This window comes from Macaca fascicularis, chromosome 12, assembly GCF_037993035.2.
Source record: "Macaca fascicularis isolate 582-1 chromosome 12, T2T-MFA8v1.1".
Lineage (NCBI taxonomy): Eukaryota > Metazoa > Chordata > Mammalia > Primates > Cercopithecidae > Macaca > Macaca fascicularis.
In genome coordinates this window covers 107,365,909-107,384,588 of record NC_088386.1, presented here as the reverse complement: position 1 = coordinate 107,384,588, position 18,680 = coordinate 107,365,909, and the positions used below count along the sequence as shown (strand labels likewise).

The 18,680-nt window shown below is 35.1% G+C and overlaps 1 protein-coding gene across 6 annotated transcripts in view; it reads left to right on the top strand.

The window, feature by feature from the left end:
* Positions 1 to 18,680, top strand: part of ERBB4 (erb-b2 receptor tyrosine kinase 4) — a 1,185,936-nt gene that overhangs the window by 998,278 nt on the left and 168,978 nt on the right. For all 6 annotated transcript variants that reach the window (XM_005574181.5, XM_005574179.5, XM_005574182.5 and 3 more), the window contains exon 20: positions 1,864 to 2,049. In XM_005574181.5, the coding sequence (XP_005574238.1) occupies positions 1,864 to 2,049 (186 nt within the window). The remainder of the gene's footprint in view (positions 1 to 1,863; positions 2,050 to 18,680) is intronic.

Sequence of the window (18,680 nt, the reverse complement as noted above, 5' to 3'; positions counted from 1 at the left end):
CTCAGTTTCCCTCCATTAAATTAGGCTTCAGATTGCTTATGTTTACCAAGTTGCTAACACTGATAAGCCGCTTCCTACTTTTACTATTCCATCTTTATTGCCTCCTTTCTATGATTGTTGGTGTCTGTCTTTTAAAATTGATTCTTTTTTTGTCAGTATAGTGAAATTGAGAGGAAAGGGAAGTAATTTGTGAATTCAATCTGCCATGCCATCTTAAACAGAAACTCAATATAATTTGTGTCCTAAATTTTTTTATTTTAAAATGTTTCAAAGTTATATAAAATGTTCAGGAGTAATACAATGAACACCGTACCTTCATGTAGAAAAATCAATATAATCAATTACCATATACGTATTACACCCTCCGTGTGTATGTGCGAGTATTTGTGTGTATATATTTGTATACACACATCAAACACATAGATACATATACATATATTATACATCTCTCTCTCCTTCCCTGTGTGAGTAAACTATTTGAAAGTAAATTGCAGACGCAAGATAGTTCATCCATAAAGATTTCAGGATCTTCTAAAATCAAAGAATACTATTTTACATAGCTGCAATACCATTATCACTCTCAAATATTTAATGTTGATATAATATTACATGATATAGAGTCCCTATTTAGGTTTCCTCAATTGTCCCAATAATGTTTTATATATTTTTTAACCCAAGAGCCAAAAATGCAGCATTGCCCTATTTCTGTAATAAATGTTAGTTTGAACGTCACACCCTTCTTTTAGGTTTCTCCTAATATTGACATTTTAAATAAGTACAAGCCAGTTTCTTTGCAGAATGTCCTACAGTATGGATTTGTCTGATTTTTTCCTTATGATTAGATTCAAATTAAATATTATTAACAAGAATAGTATGTAGGTGATATTACATAGCTTTTAAAAAGCAAAAATTTACTATTGTTTTCATAGGAGATGAACAATATTTTATTGGCTTTCATAATATAAAAGCACAAATCAAACCATAACAAAGTACATAAACATTTATTTTACAGTTGTATCTATTTCAAATTACAATAAAGAGTCTTACAATAACTTTTTATTTGAAGCTAACTGGGATGCACTAAATAACCATCATATGTCCACTTTTATCCCCATTAAGCAGTGGTGCCTTTATGATTCTGATGCAAAATTGTAACTCAGTTTTCTCATTTTATGAAATATAAAAGTCGGAGTAGTCAAATTTTTATAGTCTCAGCTCTCAAATTTTATGAATCTATGAATAAGACATCACTTATAATTTTGAAAATGAAATAAATTTGAGGAAAGGTAAAATTATGAAACAAAATGTCTTATTAAAATGTTTATTATTTTATATAAATTGACAATAGATATAATATTTGTAATTATCTACATTTCCATATTTATGATTTATACTTGACACCATTGTAAGCTGTCCAACTCTACACCAATAATGGGTGACTTCAAAGTTCAGCTCACCTTACTCTACTGGCAACTAACTAAATTTGTGTAGATTATTTTACTTTAGAGCAAAGGTCAAAGGTTAAAAATCCATAATATAAGCTGGAATTCATTTTGACTTACTTGGCAATAAATGAAATCTCATATTGCTTATATTACAAAGGAGAAAATACTGCTATTAATTTTATAGGCAGTTATTGTATAACAGCTTCCATGTAAATGCATGTAGAGACTTTGTTATTTTTTTAATTTTAATGAATTAAATCACTTTAAAGATAGAATAACTGAAATAATATCTTTTCATTTTGATTGATTCCATTGAGTACATTTTTAAAAAATCATCAGCACCATTAGTACAATGGAAGTAACTGTAAATCTAAGAAAATTTGACTAGAAATGATGGTATTGCATTTTTTTCTTACAGGAAGCTCTGATCATGGCAAGTATGGATCATCCACACCTAGTCCGGTTGCTGGGTGTGTGTCTGAGCCCAACCATCCAGCTGGTTACTCAACTTATGCCCCATGGCTGCCTGTTGGAGTATGTCCACGAGCACAAGGATAACATTGGATCACAACTGCTGCTTAACTGGTGTGTCCAGATAGCTAAGGTAAGTGCCTGTCAATTTCTATGGGAATGACATTTTCAGGTTAATATTTCCTAACCTAGAACAGTTTTCATATTGAAAATATGTTGTCTTCCCATTTAAATAAAATAAAGTATATTTGCTACATTGAAATATACATAACAGACAGGTACTTTTAGGTAAACTACAGATTAAATGCATGATATATATTTTTAGATTATTGGGTTGTATAATTTTAATTGAATTGACTAGATGCCAAAACAAAGAGCTTGCTAGTCAGGGGGAGGAATTGTTATACTGGATTTATTTGGCTTATTTGTTTTGGTACAGTCTAGTTAACTGATAAAATCCAAGAAAGGGTTGAATGTCTGAATTTTTTCATATTTAGACGATTTTAAAAAATAGCCTGTGTGTTTAATTCTCAATATTACAAATGAGCAAAATCTAAATATATTCTTAGTCTTTTTGATGATTTTCAATTGGTCGTTAATGGTTGAGAGTTTTAGTCTTACACAAAGGCTTAGGCATGTCACATATATAAGGGCAGCGGTCTGGGGTGATGGGGGAGGTGGGTCTGTGGTTAACCGGAGAGCATCTACTAGTTTCTAGGGGACTGTGATTTGGGGAATATTACTAGAGTTATCTTATCTTTTAATTTTTTTAAGAGTGGCCAGAATTCTGGATTTTTTGTGATTTCCCAAATTTAAATCTTAAGTCAATTTTTGAAACACTTTGGAGTCTAAACAAAGCATTCTTGTCATGCAGTCTGCTAGTGCACAACTTCTAGTATACATTCTAAATGTTCAAAGCAAATATTTGTGATTATCTATACCATATATCTTTCTTGATAATTTTCTGTTTCTAGAGAAATAGGTCAATGATGAGTATTAATTGTGTCAACTCTTAGTTACATCAAAATACGACCCGAAGTCTTTTCAGATTCCATAGATATTTTTATCTATACATTTGTACAATATAAATGCCAAAATCATTACATAGTGGCTTTGACCTGTTTTTTTAATAATCTAATAATGAATAAAAGCACATTATAGAAAAAAGAAATTTGACGTAATTATTAAAATTTAAACCAAAAAATTTATTTGACAGAAAAGCTCAGCTTAGTTCTATACACCGTAACTCTCAGTAGAGTTTCCTTATGGACTATGTATTATAATTTTGTGACTGTTACGTAATAACTGCATCTGTGAGGATTCTTTATGGCAATGAAGTTTGAAATATAACACTTCAGAAACGGATTTATCTAAGAACTATAATTTATAAGGTGAGTTAAATATGCAATAGAATTTATCAAATCATTCTAGGACTGTAAATGAAAATAAAGCTAAGCTTCAGGCTGGGTGCAATGGCTGATGCCTGGAATCCCAGCACTTTGGGAGGCCAAGGCAGGTGGATCACCTGAGGTCAGGAGTTTGAGACCAACCTGACCAACATGGAGAAACTCTGTCTCTACTGAAAATACAAAATTAGCTGGGTGTGGTGGCGCATGCCTGTAATCCCAGCTACTGAGGAGGCTGAGGCAGAAGAATTGCTTGAACCTGGGAGGTGGAGGTTGCAGTGAGCTGAGATCACACCATTGCACTCCAGTCTGGGCAACAAGAGGGAAACTCCGTCTCAAAAAACAAAAACAAAAACGCTAAGCTTCAAATTTGTTAGCGCTCTCTATATTTTCTGCTGTGGTCTCTACAATTTAGGTTTTGTCCTTAAGGTTTGTGTTATTAATATATCATTTATACAACATTATACACTCTAATACGATAAACTACTTTGGGTTTCCTGAATAATCACAGTTTTATACCTTTTTGCCTTTGCAAATGCCATCCCCTAAGCTTAGAAGTCTTCTCTTGGCTTCTTGGTTCACACTGCATGATCTTATTCATCCATCAACACTGTTTGGGCATCCTCCATTTATGGAGTCTTTCCTAATCAACCCTTCTCTGCAGGCAGAAGTAATTATTTTCTTTTTCGTATTAATTTTGGTAGTTGATATCTTGAACACATTTATATTATGTAAATGTCAACTATACATTTACTATCTCTCTGCCTATATGGTAAGCTTGTTTAGTCATTAATCTTCAACAGGTACTGGTGGGCTTTTATCATGTTTCAGATACGATGCTGACTGAGGTATGTAGGTGTAAACACTGCAGATATGGGCCTGGTTCTCTCTGTGCACCCTAATGGATTGAACAGACATTCAACAAATGAAAGAATTAACTATAGGATTGAATACTGTGGTTCAGATTTTAAAGAAAGCCAACTGCTGGGGACACTTAAGAGAAGACACTGAGTCCTGAGGGAGAAGGCTTCAGCTATGATAATAATATTTAGGCAAAAGAAAGATCACACAGGGCTCTACAGATGTGGTGATCAAGAGACTTATCACTCAAATGGAATAATTTTAGGCATGAAAGGAGACTGTATTACTAGTTATACCGGGATGACAGGTGCAGAAGAGTCCTAAACAGACCATGTTATATGGTTACCCAGTATAGCAAGAAAAGTTTGAATTTTATTGTAAGTGCTGTAGGTAGTTACTGAAGTATTTTAACATGCAATTGACATAATCTCATTTATATTCTAAATAGATCATGCTAGTTTATGTATGGAGGTTAGATTGAGGCGATATAAGAATGAAAATGAAGATACTAATTAGGAATCTGGAGGCAATGCCAATAAGGAGAAGTAGATGGAATTAAGATATATTTGGGGGGCAAAATTTAAGGTATTCAATTATTGATTAGCTGTAGGTGGTGAGGGAGGGGAGTATGGTGAGATCATTTCCTGAGGTGGTGAAGGATGGGGGGTGAACATTTGTAGGAAAAAATCAAGAGTTCAGTTTCAGACTTGGCACATTGGAAAAGTTTATAGAACATGAAACTGGGAATGTTAATGAGGTAATTAAATTCGGTCAGTACTGTATATATACATTTAGGAATTATAGGTATTTAAATATATGGAAAGATGAAGGATTACCTTGAGACTGACTATATCTGATTCTTATTTATTACCGGAACCTAAAATTGGATCTTACTTACAGTTAGTCATTCAATAAATATATAGTAATTATTTTTAACCCAAGAAAATAACAAAATTTACCCTTAAGCAGGGAGTCCTTCCTTTATTATTTCTTTCTACTTTGCGAGCAGAATTGTGAAGTGGAATCAGACTTAAGGTTAGAAACACTATATTTATATGTTGGTGCCCACTTTTAAGTTTTGTGAGTTTGTGTTGTTTAGCCTCTGAATTCTTGTTTCTCATTGTATATGGTGGTATTAATAATTACTATATTTTTTTCTTATCTGCAAAAAGAACATAATAAATGGTATCTACCTGTGGTAGGCTGAATAATATCCCACCCCCAAAGATGCTAATACATTCTATCCCCAGAATCTGTGAACGTTGCTTTACATGTTAAAAGGGATTTTGCAGATGTAATTAAATTAAGGATCTTGAGATGAGATTTTCCTGGATTATCCAGATCGGCCCATTGTAATCACAGGGGTCTTTGTAAATGGAAAGCAGGAGGATCAGAGCAGGAGACAGGAGACATACAAACAGATCAGAGTTGAGCGGTGCACCTTGAAGATGGAGGAAGGGACCATGTGTTGAGGAATGTAGGCACCTCTAGAAGCTGGAAAGGATAAGCACACAGACTCTCTCTTAGAATCTCCAGAAGAAACACAGGCCTGCCTGTACCTTGATTTTATAGCCTGGTGAAATTGACGGTGGACTTTCAACCTACAGAGCTGTAAGAGAATAAATTTGTATTGATTTCAGCCACCTTTCACCCTAAAGTAGGCTCCAGTGTATGTTTCCCTCTATGTATCCATGCTTTCTCATCATTTAGCTTCCCCGTATAAGTGCTAACAAGTGGTATTTGGTTTTCTGTTCCTTGTTAGTTTGCTAAGGATAATGGCCTCCAGCTCCATCCGTGTCCTCCCTGCAAAGGATATGACCTTCTTCTTTTTTATGACTGCATGGTATTCCAAGGTGTATATGTACCACGTTTTCTTTATTCAGTCTACCATTGATGGGTATTTAGGTTGATTCTGTGTTTTTGCTATTGGGAAGAGTGCTGCAATGAACATACTTGTGCATGTGTCTTTATAATAGAATTATTTATATTCCTGTGGGTATATACCCAGGAAGGTGATTGCTGGGTTGAATGGTACTTTTGTTTTTAGTTCTTTGAGGAATTGCTAGACTGCTTTCCACAGTGGTTGAACTAATTTATGCTCCCACCATACAACAACGTATAAATGTTCCTTTTTTCTCCACAACCTCAACAGCATTCTGATTGGTGTGAAATGGTATCTCTTTGTGGTTTTGATTTGCATTTCTCTAATGATCAGTGATGTTGAGCTTTTTTTCATATGCTTGTTGGTCACATGTACAACTTCTTTTGAAACAAAAGTCCTTTGCTCAATTTTTAATGGGGTTCTTTTTTTTCTTGTCTATTTGTTTAAGTTCCTTATAGATGCTAGATATTAGATCTTTGTCGAATGCATAGTTGACAAAAATTTTCTCCCTTTCTGTAGGTTGTCTTTTCACTCTGTGGATAGTTTCTTTTGCAGTGAAGAAGCTCTTCGATTTAATTAAATCCCACTTGTCAATTTTTGTTTTTGTTGCAATTCCTTTTGGTATCTTCATCATGAAATCTTTGCCCATGCCTATGTCCTGAATGGTATTGCCTAGGTTGTCTTCCATGTTTTTTATAGTTTTGGGTTTTACATTACAATCTTTAATTTATCTGGAGCTGATTTTCGTATATGATGTAAGGAAGGGGTCCAGTTTAAATCTTCTCCATATGGCTAGGCAGTTGTTATTACAGCATCATTTATTAAATAGGAAATCTTTTCCCCATTGCTTGTTTTTTGTCAGTTTGTCAAAGATCAGATAGTGGAAGGTGTGCAGCCTTATTTCCGGGTTCTTTCTTCTATTCCATTGGTCTATGTGTCTGGTTTTGTACCAGTGCCATGCTGTGTTGGATACTATAGCCCTGTAGTATAGCTTGAAGTTGAGTAACATGATGCCTCCAGCTTTGTTCTTTATGTTTAGGATTGCTTTGGCTATTCAGGCTCTTTTTTGGTTCCATATGAATTTTAAAATAGTTTTCTCTAGTTCTGTGAAGAATGTCAATATTTTCTTAGTTTTGAATTTCATTTTTGTTGCACTGTGATCTGAGAGAGTGACTGTTACAATTTCAGTTCTTTTGCATTTGCTGAGGAGTATTTATGTGCAATTATGTGGTTGATTTTAGAGCATGTACCATGTGGCAATGAGGTGAATGTATATTCTGTACCCCATAAGTATATACACCTATGTACGCACAAAAAATTTAAAAAATAAAAAATAATTTTATTTTTCTAAAAATAGAAGAAAGTATATTCTATTGTTTTTGATGGAGAATTCTGTAGATTTCTATCAGGTCCATTTAATCTAGTGCTGAATTTTGGTCCTGAAGATCTTTGTTAATTTTTTTGTCTCAATGATTTGTCTGATAATGTCAGTGGGGTATTGAAGTCTCCCGCTATTATTGTGTGGGAGTCTAAATATCTTTGAATGTCTCTAAACACTTGCTTTCTGAATCTCAGTGCTCCTGTGTTGCACACATATATATTTAGGACAGTTAGGTCTTCTTGTTGAATTGAACACTTTACCATTATGTAATGCCGCCTTTTGTCTTTTTTGATCTTTTTTGGTTTAGAGTCTATTTTTTCTGAAATTAGAATTGCAACCCCTATTTTTTTCTCTTTTCCATTTGCTTGGTAGATTTTTCTCTATCTTTTTATTTTGAGCCTATTGTTGTCTATTTTTTCTGAAATTAGAATTGCAACCCCTATTTTTTTCTCTTTTCCATTTGCTTGGTAGATTTTTCTCTATCTTTTTATTTTGAGCCTATTGTTTTCATTGCATGTAGTTGAGTCTCTTGAATACAGCATACCAATAGGTCTTAGTTGCCACTTTGTGCCTTTATCCAGCTTGCTACTCTCTGTGCCTTTAATTGGGGCATTTGGCCCGTTTACGTTCAAGATTAGTATCGAAATGTGTGGATTTGATCCTGTCATCGTGATGTTAGCTGGTTATTATGCAGACTTGTTTGTGTGGTTGCTTTATAGTGTCACTGATCTGTGTACTTCAGTGTGTTTCTGTGACTGGTAATGGTCTTTTTTTCCCCACATTTAGTGCTTCCTTCAGGAGCTCTTGTAAGGCAGGTCTGATGGTTACAGATTCCCTCAAAATTTGCTTGTCTGAAAAAGATCTTATTTCTCCTTTGCTTATGAAGCTTAGTTTCCCTGGATATGAAATATCTGGTTGAAATTTCTCTTTTTTAATAATGTTGATTGTTGGCCCTGAATCTCTTCTGGCTTTTAGGGTTTCTGCTGAGAGGTCCACTGTTAGTCTGATGGGCTTCCTTATAACGAAGTGTTTTGCAAAATATTTTCATTTGTATTGTAAGTTTTCTTTCCATTTTTCCATTAGTTCATCATTCTACAACATTTTATGTGATGGAAAACACAAACTTAAACACCAAAATTGTTTGTTTCTTATAGACAGTCATGTTCACTCTGCATTTGTTGCCTTTGGACTTGACTGAATTTGGTAAGCAGAGCAGTCCATGTTATTATTTCATGCTTATATAATACCATATGCCTTCTTGATGCTTATGAATCCAGGATACTAGGAAATCATAAGAATTTCTTCTTTTATAGTTGTTGCTAATAAGTTGGGCAAGCAGTTTTTAAAAGACAATTTAGCAGATTCTGAATAGTGTATGTGAGGTGTTTTCGTTTTTGTTTAACTCAGATATTAATTTAATATGAGACCAAAGGTATGCTGTTGCCCCAAGCAGACATCCTTAACTGACCCTAACATGTACAAGTTCAGCTTTGATTATTCAACAAAATCATGACTGACTGTTGTGGTCTGTGAGTGACCAAAAGGACTGTTTTCTCTACACGAAGTCAGGTGCCGAATACCAACCTTTATTTGCACTTGGGTTCCAGTTAAAAGCCACCTTAGACAGTGTAGCAAAGTGGAAAAAAGCACAGATCCTGAGACCGAGGTTCCATCACAAGCAAGCATATGAACTGTGTGACAACAGGCAGACAGTACCCGTGGTGTCTACAGGAAAGTGGGGAGAGCATCACCCCAGCTTCTAGCAGCTGCCTGTACCTGCAGGCCCTTCTAGGCCTACTTCCTCTCTGGTACTGCGTGTGCTCTGTGGGTGGGAATGTGTGGCTCTGGGTCCAGAGCTGCATTGGAATAACATTGACAATGAATGAGTCCATTTAGATCAAGCACGTATTACACACCTGGCATATCCTTGGTGCTTTATGTACATTGTGTTTTTAAATCTTTACTGAAACTCTAGCAGATATGGATCATTATTTCCCCAGTTTATAGATGACGAAAATGGGAAGTTAAGTCCAAAAGGACACACAAATATATTGAAATGCCTGAGTGCTATACCAGATAATTCTTACTCCTGAGCCGGGTCTCCAAACCACTCTGCATTCTTTCCTCTCTGTACACATGCACATCACTGTAGCTTAAAGTGGCTTGCTTTCCTTCAGCGGCACTCTGGATTTAGAGGACTGAAGGGGAGCATACCATTTTATCTGTAGTTGTGTCTCATCATTAATTCCATAAAAGAAAAACTTCTATCATGACTAATACTTATTATCTTCATGAGAAAATATTTTATCATTAGCATCTATGCCACATTTTCAGGAGAAAGTGCTAGATGAATATTTGTGGAGGAACTTTTTCAAACAATGTTGTAACAATTGAAATAAATCAAACCCAAAACAATTCCGTGAGCTACTATGGGTTATAGATACTAATTACAAGTGACACTGTAAAATAAGAATTTAAAATGTGTAGTCTGGTACTAGTTTGTGTTTACCCTACAGATTCTGAGTTCAAATCTCATCTCTATCACTTACTAACTGTGTGAACTTTGGTAAATTAGTTAATCTCTCTGTGCTCCTGAAAAGGGGGATAACAGTACTTCCTATTTAGTAGGATAATTTTAAGAAAAAGATGATGTTTGTAATGTGCTAAACTTACTGTTTGGCATAAAGTAAGAATGTAAACTATGTGTCATTTTGGATAACATCTGAAATCACTACAATAAGGATAGATATAAGTTTATAATTATAATACCCTAATTATGACATTTAAAAAAATACCATCATTTAAAAATATGACTCTTAAAATTTCAGATAGAAAAGATTTAGCATTTGTTCATAGACCATACCAGGCTGAGAAGAGCAGGGAATCTCATGTTTAATATTCAATATTTTTGGCCTTTGGAACAAAGAACCTGAGTCTCTCATCCGCATATACTTTCCTACACAGGTTCCTAGGATGCTTGTGCTCTTATCTTGACTTCAAATTTTTATGTTAAAAATTGTATTATTGAGCTGGGCGCAGTGGCTCACGCCTACAATCCCAGTACTTTGGGAGGCCAAGGCGGGTGAATCACCTGAGGTCAGGAGTTTGAAACCAGCCTGGGCTACATAGCGAAACTCCATCTAAAAACAAAATGCAAAAAAGTTTGCTGGGCATGGTAGTGCCTGCAGTCCTAGCTACTCGGGAGACTGTGGCAGGAGAATCGCTTGAACCTAGGAGGTGGAGCTTGCAGCAAACCAAGATGGTGCCACTGCACTCCAGCCTGGGTGACAGAGTGAGACTCCATCTCAAAAAAAAAAAAAAAAAAAAAAAAAAAAAAATTGTATTATTTGGAATATTTAAAACATGTGAAACCACCAGTGAACTGGCAAAGAACTGAGCTCAGGGGAAATTCTTAAGACAATCTATTACTGAAGAGGAGCAAAGAAAAAATTCTAACTTTTCAATCTCAAGCTAGAAAAGGTTAATATTGGTTTGACTTACTATTCCTGCAAAAATTTTAGTTTCTGACTTTGCTCTAAGGAAACTATCATTTGTAGCTTTCTTATGATACATATATCACTGATGCTGTATTTGTAAAGCCTGAATACTGAGTATAGGCCACTATTATTTTTCAAAATCCTAAAACTTTCCTCAGAGCTTTGCTGGCTTATTTACAGATTTTTTTTCCAGTGCTCTAATTGATTTGCAGTTAAACTCAGATGTAAGGTTCCGAGGACTTTCTTTCTTTTTTTTTTTTTTTTTTTTTTTTTTTTTTTTTTTTTTTTTTTTTTTTTTTTGGTGCTTTGCCACTGAAACTAGTTGAAAAGATGATTCTAAAAATATGTCACTGGTCCATTGTAGCCTTCAAGATGATTCACAGATTACCTGATTAAGTTGTATACTCACTCAACTTAAACTTCTTCCAAAAATTTAAAAAACGTATTCAATATTTTTAAGAATTAAAATTAACCTAGTGTGTCTAACCAAAATAATTTAGATTCTGCTTATAAATAAAGACTTTTTCAGTGTATTTTTGCAAACAGATTGATTCTAACATTTATATTTTCAGAGAAAATTAGTATTGTTCAAAGTTTAGTATAATTTGGGACCAGTTTAATAGATTTTCTCAATTTTTTTTTATTTCCAACTCTACTTTATCACCAAATTACTTTGAATGTCCATGTCATATTTCTAATTGGACCTAATGAAACCTGATTATTTTTGTGGCCCAGGGACAGGTATCTGTGGGCTTTATTTTTCTTTACTATTGGTGGCAGAGTGGGAGTTAGTGGAAGGGGCAAAGCGGAGAGAAGAACTTCTTTCATATTAAAAACATAGTTCACAATGATTGGAAAGAGAGCAGATTCTTGTGTTAAGAAATGAATTCCTCTTCTGTGACAGATGTGAAGCCTTCCTTAAGGCTTGAATATGTTACACGAGGAGAGCCTTCATTTACCTTCTTTCTTTCCTCTTTTCTATTTTTCTCTAGTAGTAATTATGGAGTGGCAAGAAACTTAGTTTCTTATTCAATCCAGCCATTTCCTTCTGCATGAATTAAAATTAAATTCAGATATGAATGTCTGATGTCATTTAAATGCATGAACTGGATGATGACATTTCTAGTTGAATTCTGGTCAAGACCAGATGCTTTGTGTAGATATGACCTCAGTCATATGCATGTCTATGCAAATTATAGAACTTTAAAAAAATAATAGTCTAGAGAAGAGAAATAACCCTACTAACATCATAGAAAATGTAAAATTGGCACTTATTAATACCGTTAGTCATGTAATAGAGACACTTAATACTGTTTGTGAATACCAATTGATTGAATGCATTCCTTGGGTATATTTGGATACAGAAAAAATTTTATATTTTATGAAGTCACAATAAAAGGTAAATATTGAAATTAGAAGTCACAGTATTAGTGGCATAGCTAAACTCCCTTTAATGACAATACACCGTTAAAATCAAAATAAATTTCTTGTAATTATATAACCACATTTTGGAAGAAAAAAGATGATAGCTTATGATTTATCATTTTTACTGCTATCATATAAATTTGAATACACTATATAGTGTGATTAATTGTCATTAGATCTTTTGTGTATGTCAGCGGCATGAATCTAACTTGATGGTAAGATTTTATTCACAGTAAATACCTTCAGTGACTCTCCCAGGGTCACACTGCATACTAGTCTAAGGAAGAAGAACTAAACTCAGAAACATGGACAAGTCATTGATTATTTCACGGAGATACAGTGTTTAATTTTTTTTTCTTATTAAAAAGTCAGTCTGAGGTAGGAGGATCACTTGAGCCAGCGAGACGCAGATTGCAGTGAGCTGTGTGATTGCACCACTGCACTCCAACCTGGGTGACAGAGTGGGACCCTGTCCCCTCCCCAACAAAAGGTGGTTGCGGGGGAACCTAATAATGGAATTCTTGTGGCGTCTCAGTATATTTCTTAGGACATGTCATAATTAGAGATTTGAGAATTGAATCCCAAAGGAAAATTACAGCCATGATCTAACCAAGAACAATTAATTGATTAATTTAAAAATCATATTAAGTATGTTGCTTTCTAGAGAGAAACAGAACCAATAAAATGCATGTATATTTATATATATATATGCCTATATATATTTATTCTAAGAAATAAACTTAGTGTGTACATATATAGAAAAATATATATAGGAAAATATATGTATAGGAAAATATATATAGGAAAAATACATATAGGAAAATATATATATAGGAATTTTATATATTCTAAGGAATGAGGTCATGAGATTATGGAGGTTGATGGGTCCTAAAATAAGCAACTGGTAAGCTGGAGACCCAGGAAAGCCAGAAGCCAAAAGACAAGTCTTCTTCTTCTCCAGACAAGTTTTCCTCCTCATTTCCTCTTTCCTCATGTTAATCAGAAATAGGTATGGTCAGATATATCAGATTTAAGGAATAGTACATTATTTTTTTCTAAATTATAATTATTCTATAGTATTAGAGAATAGAATGGTGGCTACCAGGGGCTTTGGGGTAGAAGAAAAGAGCTGTCGATCAAACTTGCAGTTATATGATGAATAAATATATAGACTTAAGGTACAGAAGGGTGACTATAGCTAATAATGATGTGTTGTATATTTGGAAATTGCTAAGAGAGTAAATCTCGATGTTCTTACTACACACATACACAAAAATGGTAACTAGGGTGAGGTGAAGGATACGTTTGTTAGTTAGCTTAATGGTGGTCATCATTTCACAATGCATACATATATCAAAACATCTGGTTGTATATTTTAAATACATTCAATTTTTATTTGTCAGTCATACCTCAATAAAGCTGTGGAAAAAGTATTTTGGCTTGGTGAGCACCTATTAGAATTGGCTTGAAGTTCCACTTTATCGTGTATTAGGAAGTTCCAACAGGGTTCTTTCTAGCGACACTGAAGAACCTGAAGAGGCATACAAAGTGCTGAACAAACAGGAGCAGGGATTCCATTTTTCTGAATTTTGTCGGTGGCTCATAAAGGTGCTGCTTGTTCACCCCCATCACAGCAGAACCCTCCAATCTCTCAGCCAGGCAAAATTATCTAGCTTCCAAATAACTGTCTTCTTCTCTATTTTATTTGACACATACTTGTTTATTGCTCAGGAATCTGAAACCTGCTGATGGTATGCTGGGTGGCTCTGGGATTTTGCCTGGGCTCACTTACATGTCAGAGTAGGGTATAGGCTTTCTATCAGCAGAACTAGACTGGGGTAACCCGGGTGATGAGGCTCTTTTCCACATAACTTTCCTACCCCATCAACGTGGCTAGGGCATAGTCCCATATACCTTTGTCTCATGTTGCTCAGTCCTCCAGGGCCTGGATATCCATGCATTCACCATCCCATGAGAAGCCGAGCACCTTTGTGAGACAGTGTAACAGTAGGAACATAGGTCTCCCTAACCCAATCCCACTCCCAGACCCCTCTAGAACTGTCACCAGTGATTCTACCTTCCCTTTTCAGTCTGAAAGAAACTAGCCTTTTGTTTTCTAGGTGGTTGAGTTCTGCTTTTTCCATGTTCCACCTCCATTGCTAGAAATAAGTCAATTTCTCAGGCAACACAACCTAAGTGAGACTTATTTTCTGGGTGCTGGTGCTTCAAAATTGCAATTTTACATCTTGCAGTACAAAAACCCTTTCCACGTAGGGAACCCGAATTAGAAACACAAAAACTTTCTATTTATTCAGAAGTAGCAAGCACAAAACATCAATTGATATTTTAATAATGCCATTTTCCTGCTGTTTCTACACAAGGAAAGGAAAACAATTACAAATTGACACAGAAAGAACCCAGCCCAGAAAAGTTTCTTCTGTGGAACTGGTGAATCTTTAAAAATGATTATCAGAGCCTATTGAAATGTTGGTGCAGGAGGGAGCCCCAGAAGATCTAGTTCATGATTTTAAATTTTCTTGGGGCATGAATTTGTTTCATGTGAAATCTTACTTTAAAATCGAAACAAATAAAACCAAACCTAATTGCAGAAGCAGAAGCGTGGAGACAGGGCTTCATGGAACCCTAAGGATTCTCTTAGATCCTCACAGAAACCAGCTTTAAGACCGTCTAATGTGCTGTGTTGGAGATGGGGAAACTGAAATATAAGCAGGTGACAGAGTCCAGGTAAGGTCACAGTTCTCAGTGACAGAGCCAAGACCTGAATCCATAACTGCTCTGCCACGCGGATATCCCAGTTCAGATTAACTGACATCCAGCACCAGCCCCAAGCCCTGACTGTAACACCTGTGGACCCGTTGTTTGTAATTTAGGTTCTATAATGACTACAGCGTGATAGAGAGTTGGTCTAAAATACGAGGTCATATACCTCTTGTGATAATTTTTTAAATGAGCTAATGAATTTTTTCTCTATAGAATTTTAATTGAAGCAGCTAGCTTACTTTTGCTTTGAAATACTTTTTGTGTTTTTAGTTTATCTCCCAATTTTTTTTTTTATCTTCCCTTTCCACCAATAGTTTTCCCTCTTGATCTTTCTATCAGTTTGTCTAATAACATTACAACCTCCCAAATCGGTAATAAAGCACCTGGTTGAATTTGAACCATGTTCATCCCCTCCCTGAAACAATTTTATGCTTTTTATTTATGTGCCAGATTTTCATTGCCCTAAAGGAGGACGGTATTTAAAGGGTAGTAAGGGATAAGAGACAATCTCTATACTACCAGATGAAAATGAAGTTTATTGAGGCGGTTTATAGAGCACAGGTCCCAGAATTCCACTGAAGCCTTAATTATTTCCTGGGGTTTGCATGAAATATGAAGGTCTCTCACTTAGAAAAGTCATTTAGGCTTTTTCTTGTCTAACCTATAAAATAGCAAGTTTCCCTTTTGCTTTGCTTTGCCTGTAGCTTTGTTTGGCATGCTGAGCAACTCTAATTCAGCTTGTAAGTTACTCCTTTCTATAAATGGCAAAGGGTTTGTTATTCAGCTGCCATTCACACCCAGAAAGTAAAGAACTTAATGTCTTTACTGTGAATTTATGTTTTAGCTAGTACTTTTAAGGTACTTTTTTTTTTTAACAGAAAAGTGAAAGCTACCCAATCCAAATGGATTAAATTATATTTCATGTGTGTAAAGTGCTCACACAATTTCATCAGTTAGTCATGACTTTTTGAGGCTTGGTATTGTAGCAGATTTTAGGAGCACAGTGATTTTCTCAAATGCAAAATCAAAGTAGGAGGACTGGCATATCTAGTTTATTGCTCCCCTATGGCTTTTGTTTCTAAAACTATAGAGTTAGACGGGTGTTAACAATAGTGCTCTCAGGAAGTTGTGATATATATTTATGATCTCTCAGATGTGTGCATGTGATTTTATTTTTCCCATAGATTTCAAGATGTTTATAGTAATCTGGAGATAGACTTGCATTTTTCTGAAAATAGGAGAAACAAAGAATGAGAATGTCAAGTGATTTGCTTGGAAACAGAAAAACTGTAATGGGGCCGGGCGCGGTGGCTCAAGCCTGTAATCCCAGCACTTTGGGAGGCCGAGACGGGCGGATCACGAGGTCGGGAGATCGAGACCATCCTGGCTAACATGGTGAAACCCCGTCTCTACTAAAAAATACAAAAAACTAGCCAGGCGAGGTGGCGGCGCCTGTAGTCCCAGCTACTGGGGAGGCTGAGGCAGGAGAATGGCGTAAACCCGGGAGGCGGAGCTTGCAGTGAGCTGAGATCCGGCCACTGCACTCCAGCCTGGGCGGCAGAGCGAGACTCCGTCTCAAAAAAAAAATAATAATAAATAATAAATAAATAAATAAACTGTAATGGGACCGAAGATGAAACACAGATTAACTTACTTCCACAATTGATCACAACCAATTTTTTTTCTCTAGATAGCTCTTAAAAAAATACAACTTTTTATTTTGAAATAATTGTAGATTCACAGGAAGTTATCAAAAATTTAAGGAGAGATTTCATTTGTCCTTCATCCATTTTCTCCAATAATAACATCTTGTATAACTATAGTACAGTATTATAATCAGGAAACTGACATTAGTAAAATCTGCATAACTTTTTCAGATTCACTGGGTTTACACAAATTTGTGTGTGTGTATGTGCGTGTTCCGTTCTATGAAGTTTTATCAAATGTGTAGATTCATATAACCACCACCACAATCAAGATGTAGAGCTATTTCATGGCCTTATGCCATCCCTTTACAACCACATCCACTCCTACTTATTTATTTCTAAATGCACTCAAGTCTTGTCATGATCAATATTTGTAATAATGACTTCTTTTTAAAAACATCTTCTGAACGTTTGTGTTTTGCATGTTAAAATGGGCATACAATATTCTGGACACTAAGTTTGATTCTAGCATTAGCAATTTGTCAGTCTTACTTCAAAGGGTATCCTGTATGGATTTGTACAAAAATATAGTATAATGGTGGCTATGAAGAAAAGGGCCTGTGTAGTTATGTAAGCTAGAAGGGGCGCAACACCAATCAGGAAGTATTATATCCTCTCATACTTACCTAGTGGGAACATCTAAATTCCTACTTGTACACCCTCATTTAACCATAGGAAAGTGGCTTAGCAGATCACTTTGATTACAGAAGAAAGCCCAATAAACCCCAAAGGGCATTGAGCCACAAGGGAGGAAACTTAGGTTAATAATGAATACAGACTGAAAGTGAATGAGAACAAGCAGTTAAGGCTTTATACCAATCTTTTCTTCTATAAGAAAGTTAAAAAACTTAGGATAATTCTTATTAGTATCATGTGATAAAACAAAATATATAATGCTTTTATACTATGTATATATATGTGTACACAGGCATATACACATAAATATATATGTATGCATATGTACTATTTTTACACACCTTGAACATCAATATACTAGTAAGAATAATTTATATTTTGAATATAGAATCATTCTATGTAGCCACAATTCTACAATACCCAATTAAATATGTATGTGTGAAAAGGGATATAGAATGTTGACAGCTATTATTGTGACGATTAAAAGTATTAGGCTAAACAGTATTTGTACCAAATTTCACTTTCTATTATCTAAATTTGATTGATTAAAAAGAGCTTTTTGTCAACTGTTCATGATGTTTTATTTGGCTAAGGTAAAATATGAACAAAATATACGTGTAGTTGTGGAAAGGGAGGGAGGGTGAGCTGAGTGGTGATGAGCGCATGAAGCAGAGTGGCTCTGGGTCAAGGATTTTATCCTTCATTAAGGAGCCTTTTCCTAAGCTCAGTCTCTACCTCATCACAAAGTGAACAAAAGATGAGCTTAATGATAGTCATCTATCAGCTAGTCACATTTCAGGTTTCAAGATCTTACTATTCCCAATGCTCCATGCCTTGACAAGGCTAATTGTATAATTACAATACTACATCACCCACTCTTGGTGTACTTTCCCTGGCAAGAACGGGAACTAGGAACTCTAATGATTATCGCCCCAAGCAAGCACATTAGCATGAATGCAGTTTACTAATGGGACCTTACTCCTAGAAATTGTAGTACACAAGCTTTGAGCCATGGATTTTGTTATCAAGTCCTTTGTAGATTAAATGCCAGACTGAGTTGAGCCCTAAAATCAGAGTTACTTTATTTTTAAAATTAGAATGAATGATTCATCCCATCTATGTTTATATCCTTTGTGGTACATATTAAGATTTATTGAAGTTATTCTACTAAAATGAAGTAGAATTTATA